The sequence below is a fragment of the Pseudonaja textilis genome, chromosome 5, assembly GCF_049901715.1.
Source record: "Pseudonaja textilis isolate UNSWEBS1 chromosome 5, rPseTex1.2, whole genome shotgun sequence".
NCBI classification, from domain to species: Eukaryota; Metazoa; Chordata; class Lepidosauria; order Squamata; family Elapidae; genus Pseudonaja; species Pseudonaja textilis.
Genome location: NC_141994.1, coordinates 2135814 through 2158926, shown reverse-complemented (window position 1 = coordinate 2158926; position 23113 = coordinate 2135814). Strand labels below are relative to the sequence as shown.

At 39.0% G+C, this 23113-nt stretch overlaps 1 protein-coding gene across 1 annotated transcript; it reads left to right on the top strand.

Annotated features, from left to right (window-relative positions):
• Positions 1–6: 6 nt before the first annotated feature.
• On the top strand, positions 7–22858 carry PPHLN1 (periphilin 1). Its single transcript, XM_087933978.1, has 10 exons — positions 7–295; positions 2258–2303; positions 7789–7871; positions 9499–9672; positions 10843–10904; positions 11847–12049; positions 14412–14488; positions 14839–14958; positions 17386–17526; positions 21201–22858. Coding segments are annotated over exons 2-10 (1053 nt in total). The 5' UTR covers positions 7–295; positions 2258–2302; the 3' UTR covers positions 21393–22858.
• Positions 22859–23113: the final 255 nt, after the last annotated feature.

The window sequence follows — 23113 nt, the reverse complement described above, 5'->3', positions numbered from 1 at the left end:
CTTTCCCGGTGACGTCACCGGCGCGCCGGAAGCTTCGGATCACAGCGCTTGTAATAAGCGAGCCTTTGATTTGCGGCGGGGGAACTTGGTTTTGGGCTTCGGACCGGCTCAGGCGCTGGGCGAAGGGTTGACCGGTTGGGTGGCCTTGGTGGGGAAGCGAAAAGCTTCTTTCTGCTTTTTCCGTCCCGAGCGACGTGCTGCGACGCCCCCTCCTCGGCTTTTTTTTTTTCCTCCCCCCGCTCATGCAGGAGCTTCCTTCTGCTTTGTTAGCGCGCTCGGTGCATGGACTAGAAGGGTAAGTGCAATGTTGGCCTGGGCTCGGATCGTTTGAAAGGGAGATCGGCTCGTTCAGTCGGATCGGCTTTCACGTTTAGGATTTGGAGCTCTGGGCCGCTTTTGTCCTTTTATCACAGGGGTCTCCAGCCTTGGCAGCTTTAAGACTTGGGGACTTCAACTCCCAGAATTCCTCAGCCAGCTTTGCTGGCTGAGGAATTCTGGGAGTTGAAGTCCCCAAGTCTTAAAGCTGCCAAGGCTGGAGACGCCTGCTTTATCAGACTTCGGATCTGACTTCAAGAAAGCTGCTTCGCGCAACTTTCCTTGTTGACAATTAGCGATTCAAGTCTGTAGGCTAGTTCCCTGTGATGCAAGTCCCTACCGCCTGTGTAATGGGGTGATTCTTTTATTCCTCCTACACGCAGTACTGTATATGTCAGGGGCGAGCAACTATGGCCCTTTTATGATTATGGACTTCAACTCCCAGAATTCCTGAGCAAGCCACGCTAGCTCAGGAATTCTGGGAGTTGAAGTCCATAATTCATAAAGGGCCATAGTTGCCCACCCCTGGTATATATTTTCTTCGCTAATGAGGTGATTTAGTACAGGGCACCAAACCTCGTGGCTCAATATTCAGTGTTGGTCACCGATTTAATGAGCTGCCCCCTAAAAGTGGTTTAAAGCTAACTCATTGTTGCAAGGTTGTGCTCAGTTTGGAATTTTTGTTGTTGTCAAAGAACGGTATCTAATTCCGACAGCCAGTCAATAGATTGCTCCTACCTGCTATTTCCTCATCCTATCAAACACTGCCAAGCAGGTAAACCTTTTTTTTTTTTTTACAGTACTACATTTCTATCCATCATTCTTTTTCAGAAGGTAAAGTAATAGCCATAAATTCTGTGCTCCCGTATCTTCTATCCACAACAAGCCTCTGAGTACATTGGCCGTGAGATGACTGCTCCAAAGTCATCCAGGTAGCTGTCATAGTTAAAGATGGACTTGAATGGATCTCCCAAATTCAACACTTTTGAACTGCATTACAATAGATGGTTTATTACTTTTTGTTGTTGTTGCAAGACTCTTTTAAAACACGTTTAATTTCAGTATTGTGATTTAAGAATTAAATTATAATTGGAAAATGAAAAAAGAAGTACAGATTACAATTCTTTCCTTCTCATCATTTTCCTAGTCCTATACTACTAAAGAAGCTACATACATCAAAAATCAAAGGTAAAATCAGACGCACAACCAAATTTAGATGCAAGTATCTACAGCTAATTGTTTTCTATGGATTTGAATCTAGGGCAGCATTTCCATGGTAACTATTTACACTTTTATAGCACAGCCAGCCATCACTGAAGTGATACAAAGCCTGTCTTTATTATAAGTATCTTTATTTACCAATGAAGTTGAAGCGATCGAAGTTACAATAATAGCACTTAAAAGAAATTTATGATTGGTCCTTGAAATTGCTTCTGTCAAGTACGCTCCTGGTCATGTGATTTGGTTGCCTCAAGACCAACATATATTTACAATGGCCACAAATGTCTCACAATCACCATTTACAACCTTCACAGCCAGTTTCCAACAAGCAAAGTCAAGGAGGAAGCTGGCAGGAAGTCACAAGCTGCAAAAGCGGTTTTGAATTGTGTGAATAGATTGCATCAGTTTGAATCACTGTAGGGAGGTGGTTGAGCTTTAGCGAATTAATCCACTTTTTAAACATTTTAAATATGCTAAGAAGCTGTGTTTATACATTATAGTTGTTTGAATGGGAAATGAATGGGTGGAATAGAAAGCCATGGAGTATTGTGCTCCACAAATCAGTTGAAAAAGGTTTTCAACTTGTGACTGGAAAGTATGGCTGATTTGGGTGCAGCACAAGTATCCTTGCCTTTATCCCAGTAAAGTGTATTTGATTATTCATTTGAGAGTTTAAATTATTGGCCTTTTTTCTAAGATGTTGGTTTTTTTTAATATGCAGGAACTAGTTGGATTGGGATTAAAGCATAGTTGAAAGAAGCACAGAAGTAAGTAAGCTTTTTAAAACATCTTTTTTGACAATGAAAGTAGAATGACTTCTAGTAGAAGTAAATTATGCTGTTTAAATTGATTTTTATTTTTCTAAATTCTAGCTTTATACTTTGATCGTTGCTTGTTATTTTTTAAAATGTTATAAATAAAATTTATTAATCATATTTTCATCATAAAAACACATTTCCACTCATTACAGTGTTCCAGTATCGGTGTTCACTCATATTGACATACTTTCTAATTATGTAGGTTGCTACTATAGGTTACACAGTTGTTTCTGCATTCAACTTAAACCAAATATTTACAAGATTACAAACAATATCTCATCTTACTCTAACTCCTACATACCTGTCATCTATCAGCTTTGTGTCTACCTTCCAACCAATTGTATCATAAATTCCAAATCTCATAGTACTCCGTTTCTTCTCTATCTTTTAGTTCCATCAATAACGTATCCATTTCTGCACATTCTAAAACCTATTTTATTATCATTATGTCGGAAGGAGTATTGTTACCAGTTCTGGGCAAAGGCAATTCAGGCCGCGGTTATTATATGAAGTATAATGTATTGGAAGTTTTTTAAAGATATTATATCTTAATATACCCCATAAAAATATTTTTGGTTTCATCTTGATTTTTTGTTTCATAATTTCTTCTAGCCAATTCTTAATTTTGATCATTGCTTGTTAATGATTTTGTTCCTTTAATTGAATTCTGTTCAAGTGAATCTTTTAATTCAAGATGGCAGATTTTTGAGAGATGAGAATTGTAAGAAGAGAAAATGTCATTCAGAAATACGTTGTCTCCAGTACAGATAGTCCTTTAGCATCACAATTAGGATTGGCAAATTGGTTGCTAAGCAAAGTAGTTGCTAAGTGAAAATCATGCTATTGTGCTTATGTTGTTACTCACAGATTTTCTAAAGTTGTAAATACAAGGATTTGTCATAAAAAAAGCTTTTTTCATTATTGTCATAATGTTGAATGGTTACTAAACAAGGAAATTGCTAAATGAGGGGGCTAGCTGTAATTTCCTAAACTAGGAGTGCGTAATCTGTGCCATGTAAATCATTAAGCATGAGCCCCTCCAATTTGATAACAAAATTGTAATTTGTGAAGTGATACTAAAAAAAATAAAAACCTCCTCAACATGCACATATCATTTTAAAGGTCATGTGAAAACTACTGCATGCTTCTTTTTAATCTTTATAGTGAGATTCCAGGTTTCTCCTCTATAATATCCCTTTTATGAAGCCGTACTAGATAGTCAGTAGAAACAAATATTCTGAAAAGGATTGGCCTTTCAATATTGTATGCCATCCCTTGACGCTATGCTTTTGCAATTCAGTTAAGTAGTTTATTTATCTGTGTCTTAACGATGTATCGAAATGAAAGCACTGCTTTATGATTAAGATAAATATTCACAATACTACTCACTATACTTGATATGTGGACAGTTTATGATGGGTATATACATTATAAATATACTTTATAAATACATTATAAAGTATACATTATAAATATACTTTCATCCATATATCTGTTGAAATTGTTGCTTTGTACGTGACTGAAAGTGAGCTAAGAATGTAGATTTGTATATGAATCAAAAATGTTGTAGATATTAGAAAAAAAGTTTTAACATAAAAAATGTCCCAATTCTAAGTTAAAAAAACTTTAGAATGACTGTAAACCTTAGAATTTTCAAAACATTTTTGTTCATTATTACATTTACACATTCATTACAACATTGAAGAAGCTTACAATTGTAAAAAGTAAACCACAAAACATAATAAAATTGATTCAGTTAAATAAAATAAAATTCAATCACGAAACTGACAAAAGCTTGGTGAAAGAGGTGCTTTTTTCCTATGTTCCCAAATGCTATGAGAGTAGGAGCCAAGTACGCTGCCTTAGGGAGCTTATTTCATTGCCTGAGAGCTCATAGCATAGCATAACCAGACTGGAATTTTTAAATAATATTGCTTTTTAATCTTCTCCCAGTTTAATACCAAAGTCTCTCGTATATAATGTCTTCTGAAATACCCCTGTGTTTTAGTTCCCTTGTACCATAAGATGGCGTGGCATCCCAACAACAAATCATGTCCTTCTGAGCTTGTTATAGTTTAGGTAACTGTTGTCTTAAAAGGTATTAGTCTATTTTTAACATATCGAATTCCTGTCTTTTATACAAATTTAAATACAAATTATGAAAAAAACTTTTTAATAAGTTCATTGCCTGTTATTATGTTGTTACCATTGCAAATTTTCCCAAACATTGTCTTTTTTTTCTTAATTTATATGCTAACCTGTCTGGTTTATCTGCAAATTCAAAATGCCTTTGCGTTGTGTAATTCGATTTTGTTTCTATTTCCTGAACAATTAACACGGATAATTGTTGCCATAACAATTTAATGTGATGTAAAATTTTAGGATCTATACTGTGTTTTTCCCAAAATACAACTTCCCTCGAAAGTAAGTCCTCCCCTGATTTTTTGGGGTGGGCCTAATATACTCCCTACTCCAAACATAAGCCCTAGTGAAGGGGTGGGCATGGTCAGCAGAGGAGGCAGCCCTTCCCTTCCATGGTCACCTCATGGCTGCTCAGTCCCTTAACTGCAGCCCGCAGACCAGCTGAGCCAACTGAATTGCAGGCAATGCTGACTGAAAGGGTTTCCTCTCTGCCGTTTCTCTCTCACGCACATTTGGTGAGAAACGGCGGAAGGCAACTGGGTAAGGAGAGTGGCCCTCCCCCGCCTTCAGCTCAGCACCTGCTCAGAGTGGTGCCCCAAGGCCTGACCTCTGCGTGGGCCCAGCCAAACATGAGAAATGGGCTCCCTCAGCTGGTCCGGCTAGTCCCCAATCCCTACTGAGCAAACATGTGTTGCCTCCGGTGGGCCAGTTTGCATTCCTCCCCTACCAACACCTGCGTCTCTGTCTCCGTCTGTTGCCGGTGTCGAGGCAAGGGAAGGCAGGTGGCGGGGTGGGGGTGGCACCATGCTGTGGCCCCTGCACTCGGCCCTCATCCAACCTGGTGCTCCAACTCTGCTGCACACTCCACAAGCAAAGATGGTGGCGGCTAGAAACGATGGGGCTTTTCATCCTTCACCTCCAAAGGAAGGAAGAAGGAGGGAAAGGGAGAGTGGTCACTCAAGGGCTGCCTCTTCACTGGCTGCTCCCCGAGTTTGCTCGCAGGAACCCAGTATGGAAGAAAGGGTCTGTTTCTTGTAGATTTGTCCTGACCCTTTCTTTCTCTTTGAAACTAGTTGGAGGGAGGAAGAGAGCTAGGCTGGGCTGAAGAGAGGAGAAACGGAGGGGATGGAGAAGCCACGCAGCTAAGGAGGAGTGGTTTGTCTGCCTCTCCACAAGACCTTTCTCGGGAGACACGGCATACAAAAAGTAAAGTGTAAAAGCCGCTTCGGCCAAGTCAGCAGCAGCACCTGAATCAAAACAAAAGTGCTACAAGTACAGGCGCCCTTCCCATTTCGTTTCCCTCCTTTCAGGAAGCATTTCGCTGCTGTCGGTGTTATTCCGATTACATCCTGGTGTGTTTTGGAAGGGAGAAGTCTGTTTCCCGTGCTGGGGTTTGCACGGTGGCAGCGAGAGACCGCAGGATTTATTTTTATCTCCCTTCCAAAACATATTGGGACGGCACTGGCAGAGGGTAATCTGATCAAGTGTGTGTGTGTGCGCGCAAAAGAGAGAGAGATACTTCCACGGGAATGCCTTCCCAGCATCCCTTTGATGGCCGTCCCCTCTCCCCCGCACAGTTCCCAGGGAGGGAGAATGTCTCCTGAGAGGCCTCGTAGACAGGCTGTGGAGCTCCTCATCCTTAGCTGCTGATTGGGGGGCTAGGGTGGGTTGAAGGAGAGGGGAAAAGAGTGGGGGGGGGGGAGAAACAAGCCTGTGCCTGCTGCCGATGCCACCTGCAGCGGTCCCAATTGCTGAAAGCAAGCGGCTAGCACATCCGAAACAAAAAGCAGGACCTGCCCGCTGCCTCTTGCACTACAGAAGGTGGCGAAATGCAGAGAAGAGCCAGCCTCTGTTTGTGAAAGAGCTGGGAGGCATTTCAACAGCAGGTCAATCCCAGTCTTAATTCAGATCACATTCTGGCATGTTTTGGAAGGGAGGAAGGCACAGCTGCTATTGCCTTTGCTCGGGTTTGCAAGGCAGCGGCGAGTGATTGCAGGATTTAGTTTTATTTCCCTTCCAAAACATGTCAGGGCGGCAGGAGCACAGGGCCTCCCATTCCATGTCCAGCAGCTGCTACAAACACATTTCAGAAAAGAGCCAAATCCTTTTCGCTTTTGACGTGCTCGCCACTCGCTTTCAGCAATTGACACGAGCAACTACCCGTGCTGCTGCTGGCCTTGTGAGCGCTCTTCACCTTCCTCACAGGGCTGCTCTTGGCCACCCTGCTGGATGAATCGGCCAAGATCTACGACCTCTGGAGTAGACCTCCCACTGGTGGAGCTATGCCGCTTCACCTGCTGCCACTTGCAGGTTGCTAAGTGCCTTCTGCAGGTCTACTCATTGCTCCAGGCTACGAACTGAGCCTAGCACTCTTCGGGCCCTGGCGGGCACCAGCTCTCGTGCTGGCTGTGTGAGGAGGCATGGGTGGCGCAGCTCCACCAGCAGCAGGGGGGCATTCTGGAGGTCATAGATCTGGGACGACTCGCCCTGCACCAAGCAGGAGCACTCCAGCAGGACGGCTGAAAGCAGCACTTCCAGGAGGGCGAAGAGGGCCCGCAAGGCCAGAGCAACACAGTCAGCTGGTCAGCAGAGCCAGCAAGCAGGGCCGGCGGAAGCCAGGGTGCAGAGAACTTGGGTTAAATTGCAGCCGCAGGCGGGATGGAGAGCGTGGGACCAGTGGGCTTACTGCCTCCTGTGCATGTAAAAAATAAGACCTTGAAAATAAGTCCAAGTGCTTATTTTGGGACTTAAAACAATATAAGACCCGGTCTTATTTTGGGGAAAAACATGGGTAGGTGTCTTTTGTAGCTGAATTTATTTCTGTCTAATTTTATCCAATGTTCTTTGCATCTTTTCCTGGGATTTTTTTTCTTCTCGAAGCGATTGGCCTGTATAAAATAGCCTCTCAAAACCGCTTTGCTAGCATCCTATCCTGTCATTAAACTTGTCCCTTTTCCAAAATTATTCTCAACACATTCCTGAAGTTTTTATAATTTCTTACAACCTTTTCCTTTTGTAAAATGGCTTCATTGAATCTCCATCTGAAATTCAAACTCTTTTTCTCTTCAAGCCAAAAGTACAATTTAATTTTTTAAATAATGCACTGGAGAGTATTTACCTATTTTTGATGTTGAATAAGTTTCTAAAGGAAAAATGCTAAATATCTCAGCCTTTGGATGTTTAAAAATAACTATTGCAAGTTTTGCATATTAATTCATAGAAGTGTTTTATTCAGTTCATGTTAATAAATAGTTAAACCTATATATTTAGCTGATAACATCTTTATTTTTAGTGTCATATAGAAGAGATGAAATGTGGTCAGAGCGGTATGAATATGAAAGATTACCACGAGAAAGACTTCCTCCACGTCCTGACGTAAGCAGATTGCTAATAGTTATGGAGTTTCTCTTTTTAATCTTTTTAGCTGTTGATCAGGAATTTAAATTTATGATCTCAAACTTATGGGGATTACAGTACACACATGGACGGACACTCAATTAGGAGGCCTACGCTGGTTCACAACGCTATGTTTTATAAAACTTGGTATCATTCCTAATACGGTCTTTCTTAAATACCTATGTTGGGCTTTGTAAAATGCTGTTTGATAGAGCTTTTATCTTGATCATGTGAGTTGCTTATCCTTGAATGGACAAGCAAGAAGGAGAAACTAATCTTTATATTCAGTCTGTATCCGCCTTTTTTTTTCTCCGAAAGTCTTTTTTTTCCAGTTCACGGCATTCTCTTCCATATCAGTGGATAAAAATCGGTATAGCATCCCCCTCTCCCACCATTTCTCACACATACACAAAAGTTCCTTTTAAAATTTGAAAAGTAACAGAAATCCTAATTCCGCCCATGATTATGATGTGGCCTGCCTCACTTTGCTTCTCCTCATCCACTGTGGTAATTGTTTGTTTATTTGTATCCCGCCTCCATTATTTTTACAAATAACTTAAGATAGCGACCATATCCAACACATACTTTCCTCCTATTTCCCCCCAAAATAACAACCCTGTGGGATGGGTTGGGCTGAGAGTGACTGGCTCAAAGTCATCCAGTTGACTTTACTGGCTAAGATGGGACAATCTGACCTAATTGTCTTTACCAGAAAATTAATAATTGGAATCTCTTGCCTATCCATGGGTTATTTGTTGGATTCTGATGTGGATGAGTTGAGTTTGGCTTTTTGTTTGTTTGGCTTTGCTTTGCTTAGCTTTTTTTTTTAAGCAAGCTCCTTTCTCCAAGGCAATCTTTCCAGCTGTCTCAAAATAATACTGCACAGTGTGAATATAAGTATCCCTAAACTGGACAAATACAGCTTCCCTAAGGGTCTGGAGAGGAACAGAGAGAAACAGGGAGGTGGTTCTTACGAAGCCCTGGCCTCTACCTTATTTTTGGTTTGATTTTTAAAAACTGCATAAACTAATCATTTTCTCTATTCAAAGGCAGATTTTCTTATTTATTTCATTGGATAGCTCAGAGAGCAGTCTCAAATTTGTACCACCATTCTTCGTATTCCATTAGAAAGTCTACGTTTATTTAGGATGATGCCAATAGCAATGTTTATTTTGTACAGAAAAAGATTTTTTGTTTTTACGTGCCACTATTTTTCCCATATATGCTATTATTATTTTTTTAATCCTATTTAGTTAGGTCTAAACAGTTACAGCTAGGTAATTTAAAATTTTATAAACAATTTTCAAATAGTGGTAAAGATTTTATAATATGGTGGTTGATACTAAATTTGCAGAAAAACAATTATTTTAAATATCTGTTCATTTTTTATGAGCCTAGTATCATTATTGTTCAGTTAAATACATATTTTGAAGTACTTATTAAATTCTACTTCATCTGCTCTTTAACAAGAGGCATGAACTAAAATAAGAAACATTGATTTCTAACGTATTTACTGGCTTTATTGAAACTTCAATATCCATGTTAATCTTTGAGATTATTTTTATGACTTATAATTTTTAATGATTGGCATTGTATATAATTTTAGGATGACTACCATCGAGTAGTCAGTTTTGCATCCAAGAAACCATCCCTTCCAGAAAGATCTGGTGAAGAAGGCTATAATAGATACGAATATGGCCATGCTCATGTAGGCTACAGAGACTATGGTGAAAGTCGAGGTTTTGCCCATGAACGAAGAAGTGGACTACCACATAGAATTGTGAGTTTCCCTTTCCTGATGAATATGTGGCTGGAAGTTAAATGTTCCACAATTGTTAGGTACAGCCCCGTGTTACATTAATAGCACTTAAAAATAATTTGGACGTTTAAATGTTGTGCTGTAACTCTATGAACATACTGTACTAAGTCAATTGTGCTTTTGAAATATGCTTAAAGCTTCCATTTCTCTGAAAAAAACATGAGAAGGAGCAATGGGCTTCAGAAGAGGAAGAGAATTCATTCACAAATATTGTCTGAGGGCAAATAACAACATTGGATACATAGCAATTGCCAGTCTGTTTTAATGATATATTGGCTATTTCTTGTACAATATGATGAATCAGCCTCTTATTTTTGCATTTAATATTTGTTCAGTTGATATTTCTTTTTCCCTTAAAATACGAGGGCTATTCACAAAATAGATTACGTTTTGCGATAGAGAAAAAACAAAGTGTAGGAAAAAACATTTATTATATACACTTGAAAGTGACACTTAAATACTACTTTTCAACATATTCACCGAACAAATTGAGGCACTTATCATAGCGGTGAACAAGCTTTGTAATTCCATTGTCATAAAATTCAGCCGCCTGGTGCAGGATCGGGGCTGTAGGGCGGATGAGGCAAAGCATTCTTGAAAGCATTCAGGACTTCTTGAGTCCGATTTGCTATGTGTGGTCGGGCACTGTCATGCAAAAACAAAATTTTTGAGCTTAACTTTCCTCTAGGCTTGTTCTGAATTGCTTTTCTTACGAGGATGGAAATTTCAATCGGTTTATGGTTTTTTGCCAACAAAAACCTTATCACTGATCGCACCTCACAACTCGCGGGATTTTCAATTGCAGCACACATTTCAAGCGTTTGCTGTGAAATAATGGGCAACGATACGAACCTCCCACCAGCACGACTAGATTCAGACTGAGCGGCGGACGCACAGACCAAAGATGGCCGCACTAGCTCCGCCCCTTCTTGCTACAGACGAAAAACGTAATCTATTTTGAGGATACCCCTCGTACATTAAATACATTTTAATGGCATGTTAAATTTCTTTTAATCGATATGTTTTGAAGAAATTATAAAAACTATCTTTTTCAGTGGTGTTTCACAGTATCTTATTGCTATTAGCTTCTTGAAACTAATTTTTTCTTTATGCTGAAATATTCCATTGTAGGATGATCCAGGATATAGATGGTCAAGAGAAGAACATTCTGAAAGTCGGCCAACTGATTATAGGTATTGTTTTTCAATTTAGCTGCATAAAGTTCTGAAGTCTCTAGAATAAAAAAAATGGAAACAGTTTGTGAACATTTAAATTAACCGGTACTCTGAGATTTGAATATAGGCACCCAGGAGAGTCCAGCAAATTGAAGTCTTCAGTGACAGATGGTTGCCAAAAAAGCGGGCTAACGAATCCGGAGAACCACTGTCATTTGAAAGATATAGCATAGATGCTATATCCCACTTAACTTTATGAGTATCTCTTCAGTTTGAGGTTTTGTTTATTATTCTTATGTATTTTTCCCTAGTATGTTGTGCTTTGATTGGTCAGAGGCAATGTTAACTTTGGCTAGTTAGTTTTCTAGTGAGTAGAATTTTGTTTTCATTAGATTTCAGTTGGTCGTTATATAAAAGTATGAAATAGTGTGAACAAAGGAAACCTCATATTTTTTTTCCCTGAACAATGACTTCCATAAAGGTAAAACATAATGATTGAGAAAAATATAGAGCTGGATCAGGAAATGTTTTGCTTGTTATTGTTTAGTAAATGGGTTTAGACAATTGTTTCTACAATCCAAGAAAATATAAAAAAGATTTAAGTCATAAATATTTTTAAAGTCCTTTTTTCTTTATGGGTAAATATTTAAAAATGTAAAAAACGTATTTAAATTTTTTTTTCCAGATTCCTAAAACGAATTAGCAATGAATTATTTTTGTGACTGCTCAAAATTAGAACTTGCCTCCTACCCTGTAATACTTTCCATTATACACTTAGTTGATAATTTTCCTTGTTCGAGTGATTTTTTTTTTTTTTTAATTACAAAAATCCTGATTTTCATTGTATTTCTCCCTTGTCGGTTAGAGAATTGAGAACCTTCTCTTAAGATTCAGAAGAAGATTGGTCTTGCTGAATAAATGAATAATGTTTTTATTTGTTTATTGCAATGATTTCTAAAGAGATGGCGTACGGCGGAAACCCATATATCCTCAGTATGCAAGAGATCGCTCCCCACATAAAAGGGACTCCCCGTACTTCAGAGAATCACCGATTGGCCGGAGAGAATCTCCTCACAGCAGATCTGGCTCCAGTGTCAGCAGCAGAAGTTACTCACCTGACAGAAGCAAAGCCTACACCTTCCATCAGTCCCAGCATAGCAGAAGTATGTCATCTTTACATAAAATAAATATCTCCCTGCAAGGCAATGTAGGATTAACCGTTCAGAAAAGCACACCCAAAGCCATGAGCTGGAATGGCTATCCTTACAAACAAAAACTACAATACTTTAAACCGGGAAAAAAAATCAGTCCTTGGCGCCATGTAATTTTACATTTTCTCAGCTGAAAGAATATTTCAAGTAGCAATTTGGCATAGTACGCAGACAGGAAAACCCTTTAATCTTAAAAAGACACGACAGACGGGAAAAGAAGAGTGGGAAGGAGGAGGAGAAAAGCAAGTAATTTCGTTATTTTATCTCGTCGTTTCATTTCAGTACACACGTTTTGTTGGTATGCAATATTTTATTGCAAATTCTCATTTCATTGAGTTTTTTTTTTATATTATATCTTTGTTTACAAAGTAAGTGAGGCCTTTAAAATTTTATCTGACCCAGAATTTCACATTTCCTTATTATTTCCTTATTGTGTATGTCACTACATATTTTCAAGCCACAGGTTTAATAATTTAAGGATATCCCTGTAAGCATGTTGATGATATCCAAAGAGTCCTTATCTATATGAACATGGAAGCATGCTTTCACTATATGCTTTCTTCTTTATCCCTGCCACTTCTTGGTTTCCAAGAAAATGGGTGAAGTCATCTGGATGATGGAGGAGATATGATGCTGGGAAAACGGAAGGAAATATTAATTGGTGAAAATAATTGTCCACTTAAAGGATGTATGGATGTTACACACAAGTGTAAAATCTCTCGAGCAGTAGTTCTGTCCCTGGATATCTAGGAAGCAGTCTCTGCATCTGTCTTGAGCTAGGAATATAATAAGAATTATGTGAACATGTTTTTGTGATCCATAGTGAAATTGCTCCTAGAAGTAATGCAATGTAGTCCCTTGATTTTATTTTGGAAAATACTAAAGCAGTGAAATAATATGACTGTCAAAGCAAAGTTATATTAGAACTTTGTGACAGCTTTATTTGAATTGAGTTTGTACATAATTGCTTCACTGTCACATGACGTTTTGTGATATATTTTCCCTTTCCCTTTTTCCCTTTGGGATGGATGTGGTCCGTGTGGGACGCATCTGGCCCATGGGCCACCAGTTTGACACCCCTGATCTAGATTATTGTACTCTTAAGTCTAAATGAAAAGGCAGAGGTTTATTCAAGCTGTTCAATTGATGTTGTATATAAAATGCCAAATATATCAAACTTCATGCTGATCACAAAGTGAAAAGAAGATAAATCTTAATTATCAGGAAAATTCCCATTTCCTAGTAATTATATACTAGCAAAATAAAAAATAAGATAAGATAAATTTATTGTCATTGTACTCAGAAACCTGAGAACAACGAAATAAGGTGCTCTTTCACAACATACAACTGAACAACACCAAAAAACATATACAAATAACAATGTAAAACAAATTAAAACAAATAACAATTAAAAACTGTACAACCAGGATATATATATGTTAAGACCACCAGATTCATAACTCTGCATTTAACCTGATCACAGCACTTGGGTAAAAGCTACGTTTAAATCTACTTCTCCTGGCTTTCAGCACTCTATATATCGTCTTCCTGATGGTAGGATCTCAAACAACGAGTGGCCTGGATGCGAAGGGTCTCTCAAGATCTTTTCTGTCTTCCTTCTACATCCCATGTTGTACAACTCCTCCAAGGAGGGAAGAGGACATCCGCTGATCTTTTGCGCCCTTTTTAATCACTCTTTGGAGTGCCCTTTTCTCCGCCTCTGTTCAACTCCTAAACCACACACAGAGGCCATAAGATAAAATGCTCTCTATAGAGCTTCGATAAAAGGCAACCAACAGACTCTCTGGCAGTTGTTGTGATCTTAAAAGTCTTAAAAAAATACAGTCGTTGATGAGCCTTTTTTTCTAGGGCTAAAGTATTTGCCCCCCATGTTAGATCTTGTTTCAGGGTGATACCTAAAAACTTACATTCTGCCACCTGTTCTACCACTTTCATTTATCATACCACTGGTTTCCATACTATAGGTTGAAAAATGTTGGTCTAACCCAGTGAATCTCGAAGTGTGGTCTGCGAAATCTGGTGATCCCCAAAATCTTTCAAACAGTCCACAAAGTCAAATATTTTTAACATTATTTTTTTTTTTTGATGCAGCAGATATTGCTGCACATGCTTTTTCAATCACTTAAAAGATAAGCCTCAATCATTAAGAATGTTAGAGAGCTGTTCAGACCAAAATATTTTGAGATCTAATCCATATTCAACACATAGAATCTTAGTTTTGTAAGACTTTCAGTCTAACCATACAGGCTAAAATGTTTTTCTGCTCATATTTTTGTATCCTCTTTACATAAAGAGAGATCTTCAACTCAGAGTTTGAAGACTTCAAGAGATGTATCTCCTTCAGGAGCTACAGCAATATCACCTGCAAAAGTAAGCTTATTATCTAAATTGTTCTAAATCTTTAGCAGTAAAAATAATTTGAATGGAGAATGTTTTTAAGTGTTACATTAAGCTGAAGTGCAATGGGATTTTCAGTTAGTCTCTTCTGTACCTTGGTACACTTGTCCTTAGTTTATTTTGGAAAGTTTCTCAGTTTTCTGCAGAAGATCTATTGTTGAGAAGTTCTGCTGGAAGAAGGATTTAAACATTCTTTATTCAGTACATAGCTCTTGCTGCGGTAATACATTTGAGTCTGCTTAACGATTCTTGAACTATTCACTAAAACGTTTCTATCTCATTGTATACAACTTCATTTACACTTTGGGTTTTTTTTTTATCAGACTTTAGACAAAAGCAGCAGATTATCAGAAAAAGAGCTTGCAGAGGCTGCAAGTCGATGGGCAACTGAAAAGGCAGAGAAGGTAGAGGCAAGCAGTGCACCTGAAATTTCAGAGTATGATGTGAGTAAAAATAACACTAATAAACATTTGTACGCGGTCATTTATTTTATTCATTCATTTATATTCTGCCTTTCCTCCTGTAGCTCAGTTCCTTCAGTACTGGGCTTGCAATTATGTGAAATAGGTTGAACAGAAAAATAATGAGTAATATACGTATGTTGAATGGATGATGTTTCCTAATTGCTAACCTCACCATATTACTAAATTTGATAATTCTATAGTTATCAACTTAACTTGTGCAAGTCTTAACTTGCGCAAGACTTGGGCATTTTATACTCTGTGGGCCACATCTGGCCTGCAGGTGGTCCCGGTACAGCCTGTGGGGAGTGGGCTATCAGCAGTGCAGGACAGAGTGGTGCAGGGCGGTGGGACGGTAGCGGCCCTTGGGAAAAATTACCACCCCTGATATAGTATGAACTAATAGTTTAGTAATACGGAATTTTTATTACTTCTGTATAACCAATATTTATTGATTACACTTAGCCAGAATTTCTTCCATCTTAACTTTTAAAAAAAAAGAAATATTATAAGTACATGTTTTCAGGGAGTATATCATGTTGATGTGATGCACAGAATTCAAAAAATAGTTATATATTCCTAAAGATGCAATAGAACTCAGTTTATGAGATTTATCAAATATTACCCTTAGTTGAGACCCCAATGAAGAAAAATAAACTAGCAATTAAATATAAAAGATATAGGCTGTAATGATGTTATATAAAGTTGAAAGTAAGAAAGTAGCCATTCACGACAACAGTTAAATAGCAGTATCAGTAATTAGTTAATTCTTGTACTACCTGTAGTGAAATAAACTGTCATGTATGAGCTGAACAAGCAATCTTCTATTCCCACACAACCCGGGTGGCAGATTTGAAAGTCCTAGTTCTTAGTTAATTGGATAATATAATATTTTCCAGGTTAATCAACCATGCAGGTTTGTGTAAGTAGTACAGGTAGTACTTAACTGACAATGGCAATTGGGACCACAATTTCTATTGGCTAAGTGATGTCATAAAATGTGATTACTTAGTAATGGCCGTCCCAAATGCCATTGTTAATCTCACAGTTGTTAGGTCAGGCAACTTCTTGCCAGTTTCCCACAACCAAAATTGGTGAGGAAGCTAAAAAAGACGTTGCAAATGCCAGGCCATTAAGCAGGTGTCTGCTGCTGAATATGGAAGGGAACCAAAGGGTGAGTGCAATTGTAGGAAAGGCACAATGAAGGCTAGGGAGAGTGCAAAAGAGGTGACGCGGGCAGCCTGAGGAGATGCGTAAGTGGCGAGAGTTGGGAGGGAGGGATGCATGGTGGTGCGGTGCAAGTCATGGTGAGTGCGCAAAATTATGTGGGGTTGATGTGACATGAGTGCAGAAGGACTGGGGTAGAATGAATCAGTGGAAGAGATGCGTGCTTGGGGCAATGTCGGAGCGTGTCTTCTGACCCTCGCCCGCAATTCTCCGCGCTCCTCCAGGCCCGGCTTGCTGTGTGTGTGAGTGGGGGGAGCAGCCTTGACAATTCTGATGTCCCCCCGGCCATGGCCCCAGGCATCACTGCCCAGGGAAGGCACAGGAAAAGAAAGCGAGCAGAAACATAGCTCTCGCTGGGGCAAAAGAGCTGAGATCGGGGAAGGCGCAGGCCATAGAAAGCACATTTTAAAGATGGCAGCTAGCATCTGGATGTGCTGAACAGCGTCCCACTACGAGAGCTGGGCCACGCCTCTCCGCCGTCCGACTTGCCAGCGGGAGTGCTTCTGCCGGACCATCTCCCCCTCCCGCTGGTCTGTGATGCCCGGTGGGGGAGGGAAGCGCTTCCTCACGCTACCCCTTTCTTTCTCTTGGTCCTGCCAACAAGGGAGGAGGAAGGCCAGGCTTGGGGAATGGCCCCCACCCTGCAAGATCCGCCTCCGGCATTCTCTCCTAGCCCCTTTGCTGGCGGCAACAGCAAATGTACTGCGACAAAAGCGGAAATGCTGTTGCTGCACAAAGGCAAGTGCAGGGGCACTTCGCTCTTGCACTAAGGCTCTGGTCATGCCACTGCTGCAATAGGGTGACAGAGAGCCGCAGCAGAGGGCCCAAAGAGCCGCATATAACTTTAGTGGCTAAGGTGGGACTAGAACTCTTGGTCTTCCAGTTCCGAGACTGGTGTTTAATCACTAGGCCAAACTTTCCAGTGCAATACATCTGGTTGCTCTCACAACACCTCAGATCTGAGTTATGTACCGTTTACCCAATGATTTGTAATATATTTTGATATCTAGTTTAATGTAAGCATACATACATATTTCATACGTAGAATACATTTGATGTTCTAATGTAAACGGCGAGGATTGCTTGAAATACAAGAATCAGGTAACTAATGGCAATTATTTAATGTAACAATATTTCATATAATCCATTTTAGCCACATAAAATTATTCTTCATTTTTAAAGGCCACATCCTCGGATCCGTTATATATAAAACACCATGAAGAAACAGGTGCCAGTGTAACAGACAGCAATGAATTATTTGAAGACAGCCATCATATTAGTCGCTCAAAGGCAATTGCTCAAAAGACAAAGGAAATTGAACAAGTAAGCCACATTTAGTTTACTTTTATGAATATTTGTGAGGGATTTTTTTTCCTCCAAATTAACTTTGCCAAACAATTTGACTCAAAGTTTTAACTGATTTACACAACATAGTTTAAGATAAAATAAATAGCTAATTTATTACACTGATTTAAATTTCTAAAATAAATCTGGCACTTACTTTTACTACAAAAAGGGTTTAATTGCTTTTGCTATTTTTTGTTTTTTGTTGTCAAATCAAAATCACACATTCATTGGATTGAGAATATATAGGAATGCTTCGCGAGGTTAGCTTGTTTCACTGTCCTAATAAGTGTTTATTTTAGGAAGTATAAGGTTGCATTTTCACTGTAATTTGCTTTGTCATGACTTTATTTTGGAACGCTATTCAATAATGAATGGATAGAGTCATGACTATCTCCAGTATTACTGCTTGTGAACATCTATTAACTTTTGTGGTGCAATGGAGTAAATGCTGAGAGCAAAACACATTTCTTCGCATCTCTATTTAAATGTTTAACTCATCTTCCATCCTTAAATCATTTTATACTATTTTTAATTTCAATATTTGTTACTGTGAAAGTAGCGAAAATTTCCGGTGAAATACGCAATAGAGCAATACAAATCTAGAGTAAGTATATTTGATCCCTTTTATGAAGCTGTAGCAGCAGCTGCTTGGACCCACATCTATTTTAGGGTCTAGTAAAAATGATTATTTTGAATCTTTCCCAATATGCTGCTTTTTAGATATGTTGAGACTGCAACTCTTGCAGCAGGGCCAGTATGCCTAAAGAGCAGTATATTGAGAAAAGCAGCTTAGAAAAGAAAATAACATTTCCAGAAATTTTGAAGAAATGGGGGAAAGCACTTTAGGGAAAAATAGTAAGGGGAAAGAAAAATAAAATCTTAATTTTTAAACAAGTGCTTTGATACCACTTTGTTACAAGATTACACTTGAGAGCAGGAGCCGCCAGCCTTTTGAACCTCAGGGACCATCAATCTCATTCTTTTAAATCCTGAAGACCACTAATATGAATTTTTTAAAAAAATATATTTAATATAAAATTTTTATTTTTTATATTAAATATAAATGTACTATTAAACACACACACACACACACACACACACACACACACACACATATTCTTAAGTTTTTGTGGGTACTTACATGTATGGTATTCAGCTTTGTTCAGGTATTTTCCCACGTCATTGTAGTTGTGCTTTTAAAGTTGTCGCAACGTTTCAGCAGAATCTCGTCTGCCATCATCAGGCTTCTGTATAGTGTTCGTCTGTGTCACTTGGGGGGAAATCAGGTCTTCGGTGCAATTCAGAAGGCTAGGTTGGTAGAGGCCTGCCAAATTTCAAGTGGTAGAGTGTTCTGCAAGACAGGGGTAGCTATGGAAAAGGCACACTGCTTAATACCCATAAGATGGTAATGGTTAAAGGAAGGGATTCAGGTCATGTTCACACTATATGATATGTTAGGATGGGTAGATGTTCTTAGGAAAGGCAGTCCTGGAAATAATCTGGCTCTGTGACACACAGAACTTTATGTGATGACCAGCACCTTGCATGCTGAAAGAAACTACAAGCCAGTGCACCTCACCTAACAGTGCACATGGGTAAGCCCATCACAATACATGACACCACATTATGAATCGGAGTTCTATGCATCCCGACTTGGCATTTTGATCAGTGAGGTTAACAGCTTAATGTGTTTCTGTACACCCAATGGTTTTATCATGAGATCAAGCAAATGATCTTCTGATGGACAATAAATTAGGTCTATTACCTTTTCTTTCACTGCTTCTCTGACATTACAATACTTTATATCAACATGTTTGCTTCTGGTTTTTTTACTCTCTTACCTGTTTCCATGTGTCCATGCTGTGCTATCTTCAAACACCAGTATAGCTCCTTTCACTTCAATATCCAACACTTCAAATCCTTCAACAATAAGTATATTTTCTTCTTTTGACTTAGAACATACCCTCCTTAAAGATAGAGAAAAGGACTTTTACTGGAAATCAAGTGGTAGCATCAAAAGAATTCAAGATCTGAGGCATTAGGCGCGAAAATCGCACATGCAAAGTTATGGCAACGTTCCCACCCACCATAGTTCAAACTGGCCATCCAATCTGAGATGTGTATAATGTCATGTGGGGCATCTTCAGGTGGTGATTCAGACATCTGGCCATTGACCTTGGCCTGGATAGATAAGGTGCTGCGGCTGCGCAGTAAGCAAGTAAGCATAAACGATAAAGTTTTCCCAAATGTTGCAGTTCACCCTGTCAAGCCTCCAGCACTCTTCCCCTCCCCACAAAGCCCAATTTATCCTCCTCCCCCCATGTCGCTATGGCAGCCAGATAGACAAGCAGAAGAAAGATTATTGAAGGCTGACATTTCCCTCACTGCCTTGTTCGGACATTGATGCAGGGTCCCTTCGGTAGAGTAAAATTTGGAAGGGAAAAACATTTTTCTCTCTGGGTTGACCACTATTGCAGAGCCTGCTTTATGTAAGGACCGGTCTCTCTCCCCGCTTTTGAACAAGTATAGACTCTTGAAAACTTGTATTTCAAAAGGAACCTTTTCTTAAAAAGCGATGAAAGCAAGTCAGAATTCAAAGTGGCCTCTGAGGTCCCTCAGGCCAGTGGTCCCCAACCGTTTTTGTACCAGGGACCAGTTTCACGCAGAAATACTTGTTCAAGGACCGAGTAGGGGCGTGAAGGTTCCAATAACAGTAAATAAATAAGCGATAAACCCGTAACTTACCCTTTCCAAAAAATCTCTCCAGTGAACTCTTTTTCTGGCTTATTTTGCGAGGGCTAGCTTGCATTGCTGATGCAGGATAAATACGTGCCAAAGAGTCAAGCGCGGAAGCTAGGCGAGGGCGGAAGTGGTTGTCTTTCAAAATAAGACACCTGGAAGCAAAAACATATTTTTATATATATTTTAATCACGGTTATTCATTCTTTGTGGCCCGGTACAAAATGATCCACGGACCGGTCGCGGTCCGGGGCCCGGTGGTTGGGGATTCCCCTGCCTCAGAGCATACAATTAGGATAAAGGAAATTTAGAGAACCCCTCCCAACAGTCCGATGTGGATTCCACCAATCTGCAGATGTGAAGATGTTGTGCCGGCCTCTCTGAGAAACAGATGAGAAGAGTTTCTCAAGACCATCGTCCAGTATTGTAATCCCCATGGCCCTTCCACCCTCAACATTCCCCAAGAGGTGAGAATTTTCCAGGCACCCGAGATGCCAAGCAATGGATATAAATCAGGTAAAAGCTTATACAAAAAGACAAGGCAAGAAATAGGATACATAGAGAAGGAACCAAGTGTAACAAATCCACCCTTCTTCCACCAAAGGATGCAGATACATGAAACTGACAGGTTGGTGGTACCTCCATGGAGTTAAGTATCAACAAAATCCAAGGGAGAGTTGGACTTAGTCTGCTTGTGGTTTTGTGGAGAATCCAGGGTGTTCTGTCTTTTATTTCCATCCCTATGTTCTACCACTCCATCTCCTACATATAAACACATTTTCTTCATTCCAGAAAATGGAAATAAATTTATACTATTTTTATAAGGTTTATAAATCTAGCTTTAGTTCAGTTTGGGGTAGATACTGTAGAGTAATGTGTTTCATTGAATGCACTTCTAAAACCCATTTTAGGTATACCGACAGGATTGTGAAACTTTTGGTGCCGTGGTGAAGATGCTGATTGAAAAAGACCCTACGTTAGAAAAACTTGTTCAGTTTTCTTTGAGGCAAAATTTGCATGAGATTGGTGAGCGATGTGTTGAAGAACTTAAACACTTCATTGCAAAATATGATTCTGCGAGTCAAGAATTTGAAGAAACATAAGATAAATTATGAGATTCATATATAAAGGTGACCTGCTTCACGGATGCTAATCTTCTAAATTTGTTCATCTTGCATTTGATCTCTTCATAAATTTGAATTAATTGCAAAAAAAAATAATCATTTACTTAGTTGATTCCGTTTAGAAAATATATTGACTATATAAAATTCAGCTCATGTCAGCCGTATTTCGAAAATCATTAACAAAAAGCTGCTCCAATTATTGAAACAGGTTGCCAAGTATAACAGACCATTTTGTAATTTTATTGATATCGATGAATATATAAAATGTGTACCTGTATTTATATAAATTTTACATATGTATTCCTTTTAATTACAGTAGCTATATTAATTGGTTTGGAAACCATTGTTAGGACAATTCCATTAAGCTAGTTGTTTAAGCTTAGTGGTTTTGTAACTTCAAATAGCTTGTATAATTAAACTCCAGAGTTAATATCAAAATTTGCATTTCCTTGAAAGCTTTGTACACTTGTATAAACAATATTTGTCTTTAATAGTAATGGAAAGTATATACTCTTATTCTCTTCTGCAATTTCTGTAATTTCCACTACACTATGGGATATTCCTTTTAGAAATGGGTGTAGTGAAGGCAGCACAAGTGTTTTCAAAGTATGAGGATTGTGTAATTCATCATTTCACAAATGGCACAGACATGATGATACTTCCCATAATCGTAGAATAAAAGGGTAAGTAAATTCATAATTGCAATTCAGCAGCTAATCTTTATCCAACATCACTTCATTATATTCCTCTGTTACAATTAGAGACTAGTCTACTTGAAAAGATTCTTCTCGGAATTGCAACAAGGTTGGTTACATTCACATATAGGTAAAGGTTCCCCTTGCACATACATGCTATTCGTTTCCAACTCTAGGGGGCAGTGCTCATCTCAGTTACAAAGCCGAAGATGCCTCCATGGTCATGTGACCGGCATGACTAAATGCCGAAAGCGCATGGAATATTTACCTTCCCACCAAAGTGGTCCCTATTTTTCTACTTGCATTCTTACACGCTGTCGAACTGCTAGGTTGGCAGAAACTGGGACAAGTTACAAGAGCTCACTCCATTACACGGTGCTAGGGATTCGATCCGCCAATTATCTGCCAACTTTCTGATCGACGAGCCCAGCGTCTTAGCCACTGAGCCACCGTTAACTGCCTCATGGGCAGCTGGATTATCTATTACAGTTATCACTTGTCTAGTGTACTTTCCACATGTAATATACAGAACAATTTTGGTGCTGTAAATTCAAGTGTTTACCCATGGTTAGGTGTAAGATTATTTAATTCTAAAGTAACAAAAAGTAAGTTTCCTCTGTTTAAACTGATGGGTGATTTGTAAGCAATACTTCTTGTATTCATAGGAATGAAGCGAAATGTGGTGGTGTATGTTTGTTGTTTAAACCCATAAAATGAATAAACATATAGATATGCTTCTGAACACTTCAATCTGTCCCTCAGTTTGCCTCAGCTGCTATGGCCAGTGAAAGGGACTGTGAAAGTTTTAAAGCAGCTAGAACATATTGTATTACATTTCAGTGTTCTAACCTACGCACAGATATTGTAAAATATGGAAACAAACCAAATTTATAAATTATGAAAACAAATTACAATGACAGAAAGCCAGTTATTAAAAACTGAGTTAAATAATTGATCTGACTGACTAAATAACAAATAAAATTCAGCAAAAGCCAGTAGAAAATT

What these genes read in the sequence shown, in the direction of transcription:
- PPHLN1 (XM_087933978.1), top strand. An exon ending in GTGGACTACCACATAGAATT is followed by an intron (nt 9,673 to 10,842) that starts GTGAGTTTCCCT and finishes ATTCCATTGTAG; the next exon opens with GATGATCCAGGATATAGATG. An exon ending in CTGAAATTTCAGAGTATGAT is followed by an intron (nt 14,959 to 17,385) that starts GTGAGTAAAAAT and finishes TCATTTTTAAAG; the next exon opens with GCCACATCCTCGGATCCGTT.